Source organism: Oncorhynchus keta, chromosome 9 (genome assembly GCF_023373465.1).
Source record: "Oncorhynchus keta strain PuntledgeMale-10-30-2019 chromosome 9, Oket_V2, whole genome shotgun sequence".
NCBI classification, from domain to species: Eukaryota; Metazoa; Chordata; class Actinopteri; order Salmoniformes; family Salmonidae; genus Oncorhynchus; species Oncorhynchus keta.
This window is the reverse complement of record NC_068429.1, coordinates 43400819-43416739: the sequence shown is the minus strand read 5'-3', so window position 1 is coordinate 43416739 and position 15921 is coordinate 43400819. Positions and strand designations below refer to the sequence as shown.

Here is a 15921-nt window from a genome sequence, read left to right as displayed (position 1 = left end):
ATTCATCACGTGTCGCCATATTGGGTCAGGAAGTGGAAAGTATTGAAGTGGAAATCTGTTGCAGGTTTGCTGTTGTAGTTATTCGAATATTAATTCAATTTTCACCCAATTTTACGATCAACTGGGTTTTATTTATGCACCGGAAACACTAAAACCTTCAGGAGATATCAAATCATTTGTATTTACCTGTTGTTGGGACGTGCATCCAGAGTATGACTTCCCTAACACAGCGAAGTTCGGGCCTGGTGCAGAGGAGGACCGAGGCCTCTCGCAATGCAGCTGCGGATAAGGAGAGGGGGTCAGATGATGAGGACTACGAGCCACGTCAAGAGGAAGAGGATGAGAAAGGAGACTCCAAAGAAACTCGACTGACGTTGATGGAAGAAGTGTTGCTATTGGGATTGAAAGATCGAGAGGTATGGTGTTAGTTATCGTCGTTAGCATGTTGCTATAACGTTAGCTAGCTACAGTAACTCTAGCTGTTTGTTTACGTTCCAACCAGTTTACGTTATGTGCTAACATAGCTAGCTAAGCTAATGTGCTTTTCCTACGTTAGCTAGTTAGCTTTGCCGTCATGTCTATTCAACGGTGCAAACAAATAGTGCTTTCAATACTGGGAACTTGGGAGCGGGAACGAGAAAATCATAACGTCTGTGATCTTCAGGTCGGGAAGTCAGATCTCTAGAAAAATGCCCGAATTTCCGAGTTGGAAGACCGTTAAACTATTTTTTTTCCCATTCTAAGCTCGTTTTCCCGAGTTCCCAGTTGTCTTGAACTCTCCGAAGTTCGAGATTTCCGTGTTCCCATTTGTTCTGAAAGGTTTTCAAACGTGTCACTTTGTGCGTGTCACTTCTGTCACCAGTAGGATGTTTGCTTAATTTAACCAGGACGTGTCATCATGTGAAGCATTCACCAAATGCTTGACTTTTTTTTTTTTCCAACAGGGCTACACTTCATTCTGGAATGACTGCATTTCTTCTGGTCTCCGAGGTTGTATGCTCATCGAACTGGCTTTGAGAGGGAGACTGCAGCTAGAGGCTTGTGGCATGAGGAGGAAAAGCCTGCTGGCCAGAAAGGTGAGGAAAACACACTGATTAACTTGGTTACCACACTTGTGTCAAATATACATTTTAACTAACCCAAGATAGATCACAGCCTGTCATCTTCCTCCATGGTATTATGGTGATTCGCAAACAAGTATTAGATGTACATGCCGCCACCTACTGGATAGGTTGAAAACTGAGGAACTTTAAAACAGAAATAATAGGTGAAAATAAAACATGCTCCGAGTAGTCTACAAGGAAACTAAATGTGTACTCAGATCCCTACACAGGCTCAGGAGCCTGAGAGGGGGGGAACATCTTCATTCAATATTCCCTGCACCGTTTCAGTCCTGAGGTCCTGGAGATCCCGAAATATTTTTGCCACCTTAACAATGATACCTAGTTTCATATATTTTTTTATATATTAGTTTGTCCAGTGCAATTTATCAATTGTGCAAAAATGCAACAGTCCACTTTCTTCACTATTAGTATTTCAGGATCTGATGAACACCATCTCACTACAGGCTGTTGGGCATCCACTACCATTTAATCTCCACTCGCTCCTTCAGCTATTTGTACTGCCTCCACAAAGGAGACCTGCTGGAGCAAGCCCTGATCCTAGATACTGCGACCTCCTTCACCCTTACTGGGCACTCCAGGAACTTGGAAATGTGGTTCCCACCACAATTGCAGCACCATGCTTTCTCAGACTCTTCACCAATGACATGCATTCCTTCTGCAAACCTTTTTACAGTTGTAACGCTGCAGTGGTTTTTGTACACACGGTTTAACCACATATCTCACATACCTAAGTTTTACTTTGAGTCAAACGACAGTAAAGCCGATAGACTTTCCACCTTCTTCCGGTGTATCATTCGGGTCAAGCGTTCGTGCTTCTACCACCCCTGGCATGTTCTCCCTAAACCATGAAGCCTCTGTCCAACGAGACACCAGAGATCACAGACCTTTTAATCGGTGCCCTACTCAGAAAATCCTAGCTTTCCACATCATAGGTCGATAGAGCTTTTGCTCTTTTGACACACACAAAATCACCATCATACCGCTCCTGGTCACTCTGACCAATTCCACTTTTCCCAATTTGTCCTTCGCAATCTTTGAGACTGCAAAACGGATCACCCCCCCCCCCAAAAAAAACATGCTGGTGAATCGCACTCCAACAAACTTCTGCTCCTGTCCAACTTGAGGCCTTTTTTTATTCCACTCTTCACCGTCGTCCACACTCATTCTCACCGATTTTACTCGCGCCCACAGAATCACACAATGCTTCCGCCATTGCTCCCCACCACAGCCTGTTGTTTCCAATGGGAGCATGAATCATAAAAAGCAGAACATGCAAGGAAGTGGGCATAGCAAAGCATGAGCTAGCAAGATCCTATTGGCCCGTTCTACCCTGTATTTGCATATTTCTGTTAGGCAATGCCTACTCTAAAGTGCGCGAGGGCAATAACTCAATTCGCCCTTGCTCTCCTTCTAAACAACACCATTTATTTAAAAAACTTTGGCGAAGGCAATAGTCTACAAAACTTAGTACATTCTTTTGGTAATAGTTTCTAGTTTTGTGAACAGAGAACTGTGTTGAGATCAGATGTTTCGTCGATCAGAACATTTCCAGAATATCGGCCAAAATCCATCTCGCTCCATCTTTTGCCACTGGGTTTTCTCTCGTCACCATATTTGGTGAAGAGCGGTAATGCCAACCGGATGCTACACATCCAGTGAAAGATCTGGCTCATTGTTCTAACTGTGCTTGCGTCTTTTTCGTATTATTTGCGGTGGGCCATTTCTTCAAACAAAACCCATCCAACTCCTTCAGTCACATTCCAATCCAAAACACACTAACCCTACACAGGCTCAGGGTCTTGTGAGGGTGGAACAGTTGTCAGCAGGATTCCTTCGAAGGCCTCGGCTCTGAAATCACAATGTCCAAAAACATTCAGCCGCACTCACAATGATGCACATTTTCTCAGATTCCTTCTCCACATTTTCTCAGATTCCTTCTCCACTTGTGCTGTACATTTTATGACCATTGCAATAAATTATACAAAGTCCACCTTTTTAACATGTAATACACTATATATATACAAAAGTATGTGGACATCCCTTCAAATGATTGGATTCTGCTATTTCAGCCAAACCCGTTGCTGACAGGTGTATAAAATCGAGCACACGGCCATGCAATCTCCATAGACAAATATTGGCAGTAGAATGGCCTGTACTGAAGAGCTCAGTGACTTTTCAACTTGGCACTGTCATAGGATGCCACCTTTCCATCAAGTCAGTTCGTTAAATGGCTGCCCTGGTCAACTGTAAATGCTGTTATTGTGAAGTGGAAACGTCTAGGAGCAGCAATGGCTCGGCCGTGAAGCGATAGGCCACACAAGCTCCCAGAACGGGACCGCCGAATGCTGTTTTGCACAGCGCGTAAAAATCGTCTGTCTTCAGTTGCAACACTTATTACCAAGTTCCAAACTGCTTCTGGAAGTAACGTCAGCACAATAACTGTTCATCGCTTCAAGAAATAGGTTTCCATGGCCGAGCAGCTGCACACAAGCTTAAGATCACCATGCGCAATGCCAAACGTTGGCTGGAGTGGTTGGCTCCATTGGACTCTGGAGCATTGGAAACGTGTTCTCTGGGGTGAGAACGCTACCTGCCCGAATGCATAGTGCCAACTGTCAAGTTTGGTGGAGGAGGAATAACGGTCTGGGGCTGTTTTTCATGGTTCGGCGAGGCCCCTTAGTTCCAGTGAAGGGAAATCTACTACAGCATACAATGACATTCTAGAATCTAGACAATTCTGTGCTTCCAACTTTGTGGAAACAGTTTGGGGAAGGCCCCTTCAATGGAGGCATGTTCATCACCACATTTCACCTCTGGCATACAATACTCTTCCCATCTGCATACACTTGCCACATGACCAAATATTTTTTATTTATCATACTTGATGGGATTTGGCACGAAAGCTCTTACAGAATATCTCATAAAGCCAAACTTTATATGTGAAGGGAGAGACTGTTCATCAAAGAACAATAGTATGGATGGAGTAAACTTCTTCACTCCATCCACTATACTGGTCAGTCGACATATGCATTCACTTCCAGCACCACCCCTTGAGATAATCCCCATTGATAGGCGCCTTGCATTGAAGAGCCACACACGGCACATTACATTCCGATATCTTTTTGAGGAACAAAGCCTATTTCTTCGGCTCCATGTACACACAAACCCCCAAAATAAAACAAAAACAATGTTTTCACAACTATTCCCGCACAGTGACGTAATCGTAATTCATCCTACAGGATTTATTTTTATTACCCACCCACTTATACCCTCGCCCAATTTTCCATCTACCCTCTCCCCCACAACCCCACCAACCCATCTCTTACCTATGGCTGGGAAAATAGACAAAATCATAGTTTTAAAAACTAATAATTATAAAAGCAACTGTAAAAAATGAGGTACAAACATTGGTATTAAATAGGTTGTTGAAGTACACTGATTGGTCTACATTGATAATGGCTGCAGTTTTACGGGTTCCTACCCAACTGTGATATTTATTTTAAAAAATTAAAAAAGATCCCCAGCGTTGTTTAACATATTTTGTACATAAAGTTGCGTCAGGACAGAGCAGCTATGTCTGGTAAGACGTGGTAGAGTTGTGTGTTTATTTGTCAATAACAGCAGATGTGCAATGTCTAATATTAAAGAAGTCTCCACGTATTGCTCGTCTGAGGTAGAGTAGTTCATGATAAGCTGTAGACCACACTATTGATAAGAGAATTATGTTCTCCAGGTACATAACCCAATTTAATTATATTACTCAGTCTGCAAAGCAGAATTTGTAAGATCCTGGTCGAATGAAACCGACGGAGGCCCAGTTATTCGCCCAGCACATTCACACAACCATACGCGCGCACATTCACACAACCATACGCGCGCACATTCACACAACCATACGCGCGCACATTCACACAACCATACGCGCGCACATTCACACAACCATACGCGCACACATTCACACAACCATACGCGCACACATTCACACAACCATACACGCGCACAACCATACACGCACACATTCACACAACCATACGCGCACACATTCACACAACCATACGCGCACACATTCACACAACCATACGCGCACACATTCACACAACCATACGCGCACACATTCACACAACCATACGCGCACACAACCATACGCGCACACATTCACACAACCATACGCGCACACATTCACACAACCATACGCGCACACATTCACACAACCATACGCGCACACATACACACAACCATACGCGCACACATTCACACAACCATACGCGCACACAACAACCATACGCGCACATTCACACAACCATACGCGCACATTCACACAACCATACGCGCACATTCACACAACCATACGCACACATTCACACAACCATACGCACACATTCACACAACCATACGCGCGCACAACCATACGCGCGCACAACCATACGCGCACACAACCACCATACGCGCGCACAACCATACGCGCACATTCACGCAACCATACGCGCGCACATTCACACAACCATACGCGCGCACATTCACACAACCATACGCGCGCACATTCACACAACCATACGCGCGCACATTCACACAACCATACGCGCACACATTCACACAACCATACGCGCGCACATTCACACAACCATACGCGCGCACATTCACACAACCATACGCGCGCACATTCACACAACCATACGCGCGCACATTCACACAACCATACGCGCGCACATTCACACAACCATACGCGCACACATTCACACAACCATACGCGCGCACATTCACACAACCATACGCGCGCACATTCACACAACCATACGCGCACATTCACACAACCATACGCGCGCACATTCACACAACCATACGCGCGCACATTCACACAACCATACGCGCGCACATTCACACAACCATACGCGCACACATTCACACAACCATACGCGCACACATTCACACAACCATACGCGCGCACATTCGCACAACCATACGCGCGCACATTCGCACAACCATACACAACCATACGCGCGCACATTCACACAACCATACGCGCGCACATTCGCACAACCATACGCGCGCACATTCGCACAACCATACGCACAACCGCACAACCATACGCGCACACATTCACACAACCATACGCGCACACATTCACACAACCATACGCGCGCACATTCACACAACCATACGCGCGCACATTCACACAACCATACGCGCGCACATTCACACATTACGCGCGCACATTCACACAACCATACGCGCGCACATTCACACAACCGTACGCGCGCACATTCGCGCAACCGTACGCGCGCACACATTCACGCAACCATACGCGCACACATTCACAACCATACGCGCACACATTCACACAACCAACCACACATTCACGAGCACACATTCGCATACGCGCACACAACCATACGCACACACATTCATGCAACCAAACGTGCACATTCACACAACAATACGCGCGCACATTCACGCAACCAATACGCGCGCACATTCACGCAACCATACGCGCACACATTCACGCAACAATACGCATACGCACATTCACGCAACCATACGCGCACACATTCACACAACCATACGCGCACACATTCACACAACCATACGCGCACACATTCACACAACCATACGCGCACACATTCACACAACCATACGCGCACACATTCACGCAACCATACGCCGCACACATTCACACAACCATAGGCGCACACATTCACACACCCATACGCACACATTCACACACCCATACGCGCACACATTCACACACCCATACGTGCACACATTCACACAACCATACGCGCACACATTCACACAACCATACGCGCACACATTCACACAACCATACGCGCACACATTCACACAACCATACGCGCACACATTCACACAACCATACGCGCACACATTCACACAACCATACGCGCACACATTCACACAACCATACGCGCACACATTCACACAACCATACGCGCACACATTCACACAACCATACGCGCACACATTCACACATTCACACAACCATACGCGCACACATTCGCACCATACGCGCGCACATTCACGCAACCATACGCGCACACATTCACGCAACCATACGCGCACACATTCACACAACCATACGCGCACACATTCACACAACCATAGGCGCACACATTCACACACCCATAGGCGCACACATTCACGCAACCATACGCCGCACACATTCACACAACCATAGGCGCACACATTCACACACCCATACGCACACATTCACACAACCATAGGCGCACACATTCACACACCCATACGTGCACACATTCACACAACCATACGCGCACACATTCACACAACCATACGCGCACACATTCACACAACCATACGCGCACACATTCACACAACCATACGCGCACACATTCACACAACCATACGCGCACACATTCACACACCCATACGCACACACATTCACACACCCATACGCACACAACCATACGCGCGCACATTCACACAACCATACGCGCACACATTCACACAACCATACGCGCACACATACACACAACCATACGCGCACACATTCACACAACCATACGCGCACACATTCACACAACCATACGCGCGCACATTCACACAACCGTACGCGCGCACAACCATACGCGCACACATTCGCACAACCATACGCGCACACATTCGCACAACCATACGCGCACACATTCGCACAACCATACGAGCACACATTCGCACAACCATACGAGCACACATTCGCACAACCATACGCGCACACATTCGCACAACCATACGAGCACACATTCGCACAACCATACGAGCACACATTCACACAACCATACGCGCACACATTCACACAACCATACGCGCACACATTCACACAACCATACGCGCACACATTCACACAACCATACGCGCACACATTCACACAACCATACGCGCACACATTCATACGCGCACACATTCACACAACCATATGCACACAACCATACGCGCGCACATTCACACACCCATACGCGCACACATTCACACAACCATACGCGCACACATACACACAACCATACGCGCACACATTCACACAACCATACGCGCGCACATTCACGCAACCATACGCGCGCACATTCACGCAACCATACGCGCGCACATTCACACAACCATACGCGCACATTCACAACCATACGCGCACATTCACACAACCATACGCGCGCACATTCACACAACCATACGCGCACACATTCACACAACCATACGCGCACACATTCACACAACCATACGCGCACACATTCACACAACCATACGCGCACACATTCACACAACCATACGCGCACACATTCACGCAACCATACGTGCGCACATTCACGCAACAATACGCGCGCACATTCACACAACCATACGCGCACATTCACACAACCATACGCGCGCACATTCACGCAACAATACGCGCGCACATTCACACAACCATACGCGCACATTCACACAACCATACGCGCACACATTCACACAACCATACGCACACACAGCCATTCGCACACACATACACACACAATGTTCTGCTACGCACACACTGTCTCACTACCCAGCCGACAGAGATTAGTGACCTTGTCCTTGAGACGTACTCCCCGTTCCCAAATCTCTAGTCAGGTCGGCACCAAGCTCAGACTGTCTGTGTTTAAAATACCATAAAGACATATTGTTTTATTCGGACTAGGACTACACATTTACTGATTATGATTTTATACATTATAATCAATTCCATACAATTATATGATTCAGGGCCGAATATTCTAATCATTCAATTAACAGATAATTCTCAACTATCTACCAAGAGTTTTCATCTATATCATTCATAGCCGTCTATTTACCACCACAAACCCGATGTTGGCACAAAGACCGCACTCAACGAGCTGTATAAGGCCATAAAGCATATACAACAAAATGCTTATCCAGACGCGGCGCTCCTAGTGGCTGGGGACTTTAATGCATGGAAACTTAAACCCGGTTTACCTCATTTCTACCAGCATGTCACATGTGCAAACCGCAGGGGGGGGGGGGAATGTAGACCACCTTTACTCCACACACAGGGATGTGTACAAAGATCTCCCTCGCCCCCCATTTGGCAAATTTGACCATAATTCTATCCTCCAGATTCCTGCATACAAGCAAAAAGAAAAGCATGAATTACCAGTGACTCGCTCTATATGGATGTGGATGCTACGCTACAGAACTGTTTTGCTAGCACAGACTGGAATATGTTCTGGGATTCATCCAATGGCATTGAGGAGTATACCATCTCAGTCACCGGCTTCATCAATAAGTGCATTGACGACATCGTCCTCACTGTGACCTTACGTACATATCCAAACTAGAAGCCATGGATTACAGGCCACATCCGCACCGAGGTAAAGGCTAGAGCTGCCGCTTTCAAGGTGCGGGACACTAATCCGGACTCTTATAAGAAATCCCGCTATGCCCTCAGACGAACCATCGAACAGGCAAAGCATCAATACAGGACAAAGATTGAATCCTACTACACTGGCTCTGATGCTCGTAGGATGTGGCAGTGCTTGCAAACTATTACGGACTGTAATGAGAAACCCAGCTGTGAGCTGCCCAGTGGCGCGAGCCTACCAGACGAGCTAAATGCCTTTTTTATGCTCGCGTCGAGGCAAGCAACACTGAAGCATGCATGAGATCGCAAGCTGTTCCGGATAACTGTGTGACCACGAGCTCCGTAGCTGATGTGAGCAAGACTTTTTTTAAACAGGTCAACATTCACAAGGCCGTGGGGCCAGATGTATTACCAGTGCGTGTACTCTGAGCATGCACGGACCAACTGGCGTGTCTTCACTGACATTTTCAATCTGTCCCAGACCGAGTCTGTAATACCCATGTTTCAAGTAGACCACTATGGTCCCTGTGCCCAAGAAAGCGACGGTAACCTGCCTCAATGGGCTACGCCCCGTAGCACTCGCGTTGGTAGCCATGAAGTGCTTTTGAAAGGTTGGTCATGGCTCACATTAACACCATCATCCCGGAAACCCTAGACCCACTCTAATTCGCATACTGCCTCCACATATGACACGATCTCAATCGCACTCCACCCTGCCCTTTCCCACCTGGACAAAAGGAACACCTATGTGAGAATGCTGTTCATAGACTACAGCTTAGCGCTGAACACCATAGTGCCCACAAAGCTCTTCACTACGCTAAGGACCCTGGGACTAAACAACTCCCTCTGCAAGTCGATGCTGGACTTCCTGACGGGCCTCCGCCAGGTGGTAAGGGTAGGCAACAACACATCTGCCACGCTGATCCTCAACACCGGGGGCCCTCGGGTGTGTGCTACAGAGGGTATGACTCCAGTCACACAAGTCATAAACTGCTCTCTCTGCTACCGCACGGCAAGCGGTACCGGAGCGCCAAGTCTAGATCCAAAATGCTCCTTAACAGCTTCTACCCCCAATCTAGAAGACTGCTGAACAATTAGTAAAAGGGCCACCCAGACTATTTACATTGACCCACCCCACCCCTTGGTTTTTACACTGCAGCTACTCGCTGTTTGTTATCTATGCAAAGTCACTTTACCCCAACCTACATGTACAAACTACCTTGACTAACCTGTGCACCCGCACATTGACTCAGTACTGGTACCCTCTGTACATAGCCTCATTATTGTTATGTGTTTTTATTGTTACTTAAAAAAATGTACTTTTAGTTTATTTAGTAAATATTTCCTTAACTCTATTTCTTGAACTGCATTGTTGGTTAAGGGCTTGTAAGTAAGCTTTTCACGAGAAGGTATAAAATTAGATTTGATTTAGTCGTACTTTTCAGTTCATTTAAAAAATAATAATTTCCTAAGTAGTTTCATCTGACATAATTGTCTTTATTCAATCAAATGCAGAGTTATTTAATAGTCTGTGACGGTGCCTCGCAGACCGGCCACTCCCCATACCTATCCACTCCTACACCAGCACACCAGAAAGAGCAGGTCAAGGGTTTGTTAGTTAAGCAGCTACATTACATTCAGAAAGTATTCATATCCCTTGGCCCTTGACTTATTCCACATTTTTGTTGTGTTACAGCCTGAACAACTTTACAGATCTTGAATAATTTTAACAATAATGGGCAAATATTGTACAATCCAGGTGTGCAAAGCTCTTAGAGAGACTCACAGCTGTAATCGCTACCCAAAAGTGCTTAATTATTATTATTCATTTTTTCAGTAAATCTACAAACAAAATTCTGAATGAAAATGTATGGGGTATTGTGTGTAGGTAGGTAAGTGACACAATTAGTTAAACATCCATTTTAAATTCAGGCTGTAACACGACAACATGTGGAAAAAGTCAATGGGGCGTGAATACTTTTGATCTACTTGTTACTCTAACTGATGTCACATTACCCAATGCATCCATGATTTGTATTGATCAGATCTCCCGGGAAACTCCCATCAGTCCAAAACCCTCACTCGGACTAAAAAAACGAGGCAGAACTATACTTGGTTTTACAAGATTCCACCGGAACCCTACTTCTCTTATTTCCTTTTTTTTCGCCAATCTTAACACACTCGTATCTTCTTCCAACGTGCCGTCACCACAGCTGTCGGGTTTCACACAGAACGTCCTCTTCCACCTCTCTCAAGTGTCAACAGCCTACAAACCCACTTGCTTATACACTGAGTGTACGAAACATTAAGAACACCTGCTCTTTCCAAGACTGACCAGGTGAATCCAGGTGAACGCTATGATCCATTATTGAAATCAAATGTTAAATCCACTTCAGTAGAAGTGTAGATAAAGGGGGAAGGAGACGGGTTAAAGAAGGATTTTTAAGCCTTGAGAAAATTGAGACATGGATTTTGTATGTGTGCCATTCAGAGGGTGAGTGGGCAGGACAAATTATTTAAGTGCCTTTTGTACGGGGTATATGGGAGAAGGTACCAGGTTTGTGTCAACAACTGCAATGCGGCTGGGTTTTTCATGCTCAACCATTTCCCGTGTGTATCAAGAATGGTCCACTACCCAAAGACATCCTGACTGTGGGAAGCATTGGAGTCAACAGGCCCGCATCCCAGTGGAACGCGTTCATCATCCATGGCGTTAACCGCTAGGCAACCTGCCGTGTGTGTGTGGTATTGCAACGTGGTAGACCAGCAGAGTCTGCCAACTCTAGAAGTTGATGCTTATGTGTGTATATCCCAATGTTACAGTAAGGTTTTTGTGTGTTTTGTGTGTGTGTGTGTGTGTGTGTGTGTGTGTGTGTGTGTGTGTGTGTGTGTGTGTGTGTGTGTGTGTGTGTGTGTGTGTGTGTGTGTGAGAAATCAACCTTAAAAAAAAAAACTGGTATCTATTTTGTCAGGTTATCTGTAAGTCAGCCGCCCCTACAGGAGACATGTTGCTGGACGAGGCTCTGAAGCATGTCAAAGAAACCCAGCCCCCAGAGACAGTCCAGAGCTGGATAGAGCTGCTGAGCGGTGAGAAGCCATATTGAATACGCCCACCCTCCATTACTCCCCCTATTTTTAAACAACTGTATTTTTTTGTGCTATATCTGTCTGTCTTCCGTTCTTAGTGTTTTGTTCTTTATTATCATCATGATTATTTGATATTACCACACTGTGCCACCTCCCCTTCCCAGTCCTGTTTGAAATAAAATGTGTTTGTCTTGATGTTTTGTTTTTAAACAATAGCTAGCCTATTAGGTTTCCAAGTAAAATTGTACAGAAATGACCCGTAATTTGTTTTGTTGTCCAGGTGAGACGTGGAACCCATTGAAGCTGCACTACCAGCTGAGGAATGTCCGTGAACGTCTGGCCAAGAACCTGGTCGAGAAAGGCGTTCTGACCACAGAGAAACAGAACTTCCTCCTCTTCGACATGACCACACACCCGCTGACCAACGACACCATCAAACAGCGGCTGGTCAAGAAGGTCCAGGAGTCCGTCCTGGACAAGTGGGTGAACGATCCGGGGCGCTTCGACAAGCGCGTGCTGGCCCTGATCTTCCTGGCCCACTCATCAGACGTGCTGGAGAACGCCTTCGCCCCGTTGCTGGACGAACAGTATGACCTGGCCATGAAGAGGGTACGTCTGCTGCTGGACCTGGAGCCAGAGGCGGAGAGCACCAAGGCCAACGCTAACGAGTTGCTGTGGGCCGTGGTGGCCGCCTTCACCAAATGAAGCCCTACCGGAAACCAACGTGAGACGGAACTTTAAAAAAACACTACAGACCTCTGGGGCTCAGAGCTCTCAGATCTCCCCTGTTCTGATATGACGACGACAAGGATGATGATGGTGTTGGCAGTGAGGAAGACGACGATGAAGATCACAAAGCACGGCTCTCCCTCTGTATTGACAGTGCTGTGACCCCTGACCTCTCGGAGTCACTGTCCTGTTATCTCCTGGCCAGTTGGTTGACATCAAGTACCCTGTGGGTTCGTCCCAAATGGCACCCTGTTTCCTAATATAAGGCACTTTTTGAGCAGGGCCCTAATGGCTCTGATCAAAAGAAGGCACAACATAGGAAATGGGGTGCCATTTGGGTTGTGGCCTTTCTGTTCACTGTGAGACCTAGTGTAACTTTAAGCACTTGCGTCAGTAGCTGGCACCCACCCAGGTCTGTGTCCTTTCTTTTAGGAGGGACTTTTAAAACCGCCAGGTTTTGCGTGACCATCATGGCCCAGACCTACCATGATGACCTGACATGATCATACAGAACATAAGTCATTGTTTTTGTCTTTTGCGTTTAGTCACTTTGAGGAGTTTTTTTTAATTTTTTTTTAGACATGACCTATAGATCTCACGTCTGTTTGTTGTTAATAAATGTTAACCATCTCCAAACCATTTTGCACATTCAACACGGGATATAGAAGAGTTTACTATTTGTGAAAACAAGCAGAAAAAATTATGAAGTTGAATTCCCGAAGCACCATTTATTTTGTTCAGGGTACCAACCAAGTGCATGCTTTATTCCTGTTCAATTTGACTTTGTGTCCCCCTCTCCATGTACTAAAGAATCGTAGCTTGTGCTTTCCATCCGTTTCAGATGGGAGACTATATTCTCTGCAACTCTATCATCCTATTCCAGACACTGCGCGTCTCCTCTTTGCAGGCAAACTGGTTTCGGGTGTACATGTGTGCAGTCATGTTTTGAAGAGGTATAGTTTCCAAGAAAGAAACTCTCTCAAATTGTCCAAATATCTATGTCATTTAGTTAGTGTATTGAGAGAAGAAGAGAAAAATATCGTGGCATATGACTAGGTAGGCGAAACATCTCCTAAAACGGGCTAATTGTATATTATACGTGTCCCGCTCTGGCAGTATAATCTTAACGCTTTTGATTTTATCCTTAAAATGTATATTTTATTTTCTACTTGAGCCAATTTCTATTGCTTTAATATAATTCACATAATTACGTTCATATTTACTTGGTCTTCATTCATGGTTTGGGCTTTTTTTTTTCTCTCTCTCTTTTATGCCTGCTAGTTGGTTGTACTATTCGTCACTAGGAGTTGGCCCTAACTACTGATACAGGGTCAGATACTATTTGATCTGCCTAAAAGGTTAGGACAGGGGGAAGGGTTATCTGATCCCAAATCTGTGGTTGGGGGTTAACTTCTACCTTGAGCATTTGACTCATCTGGAGGGTGTACAGACAAAGTATGGTGGAGGGATTGGATGGGGATGATTTATATAGTATGGATTTCCTGAGAGGAACTGATTATATCAAATTTGATCAATTAATGTACAGCGTAATGAAAGGGATCTTCTGTATGCTTTTTTTTTTTACCACACAATAAAGGATGGATCTTTTTAAGTGCCTGAATTTAGCACTGTGTAGCGCTCCTGTCTTTATCGGCTGCTTTCTGTATGATAATTCCTTGAATGAAATACCAGTACTCAAAACAAACGCCTCCAGATTGATTGCACTACAACAGAGTGTAAAAAAGGACTCGCCGGTCTGACTGAAACATACGTTGTCTAACTTTTTTTTCTGTCTTTTTAACAGAATCAAAAACACTGACGATGGATAACTGCACAAGATGCAGTTTTTTTGAACACAGCTTTTCGTGGCACATGTAGTAATTAATGGAAGCAAAAATAACTCCAAAGGCCTCTGGCCTCCACGTAACACAGTATGGCGCTTTGAAGGCCACTTTGTGTCTATGATCTCTATGTAGTTGAACGTGATAGGACACTTGTCCCCAACGACAGATGATCATTTGTTTCATCACACTTTGTATGATAGTTGTTGTTTTTTGCTCTGGACCCCCTTTTTGAGTCGGATGGTCCATATGACTGGCCACAGGTCTGCCAAATGCAGTGGTGTAAAAATAATGGTCTTTTTTGGGGGTATCTGTGCTTTACTAATATTTTTGACAACTTTTTTACCTTACTACATTCCTAAAGAAGATGATGTTCTTTTTACTCCATATTCCCAGAAGTACATTTTGCATGCTTAGCAGGACAGGAAAATGGTTCAATTCACACACTTATCAAGAGAACATCCCTGGTCATCCCTCGTGCCTCTGATCTGGCGGAATCAATAAACACAAATGTTTAGTTTGTAAATTATGTCTGAGTATTAGTGTACCACTGGCTATCTGTAAATGTAAAAAAAAAACTACATCGGTTTGCTTAATATAATGAATTTGAAATTATTTACACTTTTGATACTATTTTACATTTGAGCAATTCCATTGACTTTTGATACTTAACTTTATTTTAAAACCAAATACTTTTTGACGTTTTACTCAAGTAGTATTTTACTTGGTGACTTACTCGAGTCATTTTCTTTTACGGTATCTTTACTTTTACTCAAGTATGAAAATTGGGTACTTTTTC

The 15921-nt window shown here is 45.2% G+C and overlaps 1 protein-coding gene across 1 annotated transcript; it reads left to right on the top strand.

Moving 5' to 3' along the window:
• golph3b (golgi phosphoprotein 3b) lies at positions 1 to 14906 on the top strand. Its single transcript, XM_035776713.1, has 4 exons — positions 1 to 416; positions 945 to 1076; positions 12438 to 12552; positions 12833 to 14906. The coding sequence occupies exons 1-4, from the start codon at positions 213 to 215 to the stop codon at positions 13255 to 13257; spliced, it is 876 nt and encodes a 291-aa protein (XP_035632606.1). The 5' UTR covers positions 1 to 212; the 3' UTR covers positions 13258 to 14906.
• Positions 14907 to 15921: the final 1015 nt, after the last annotated feature.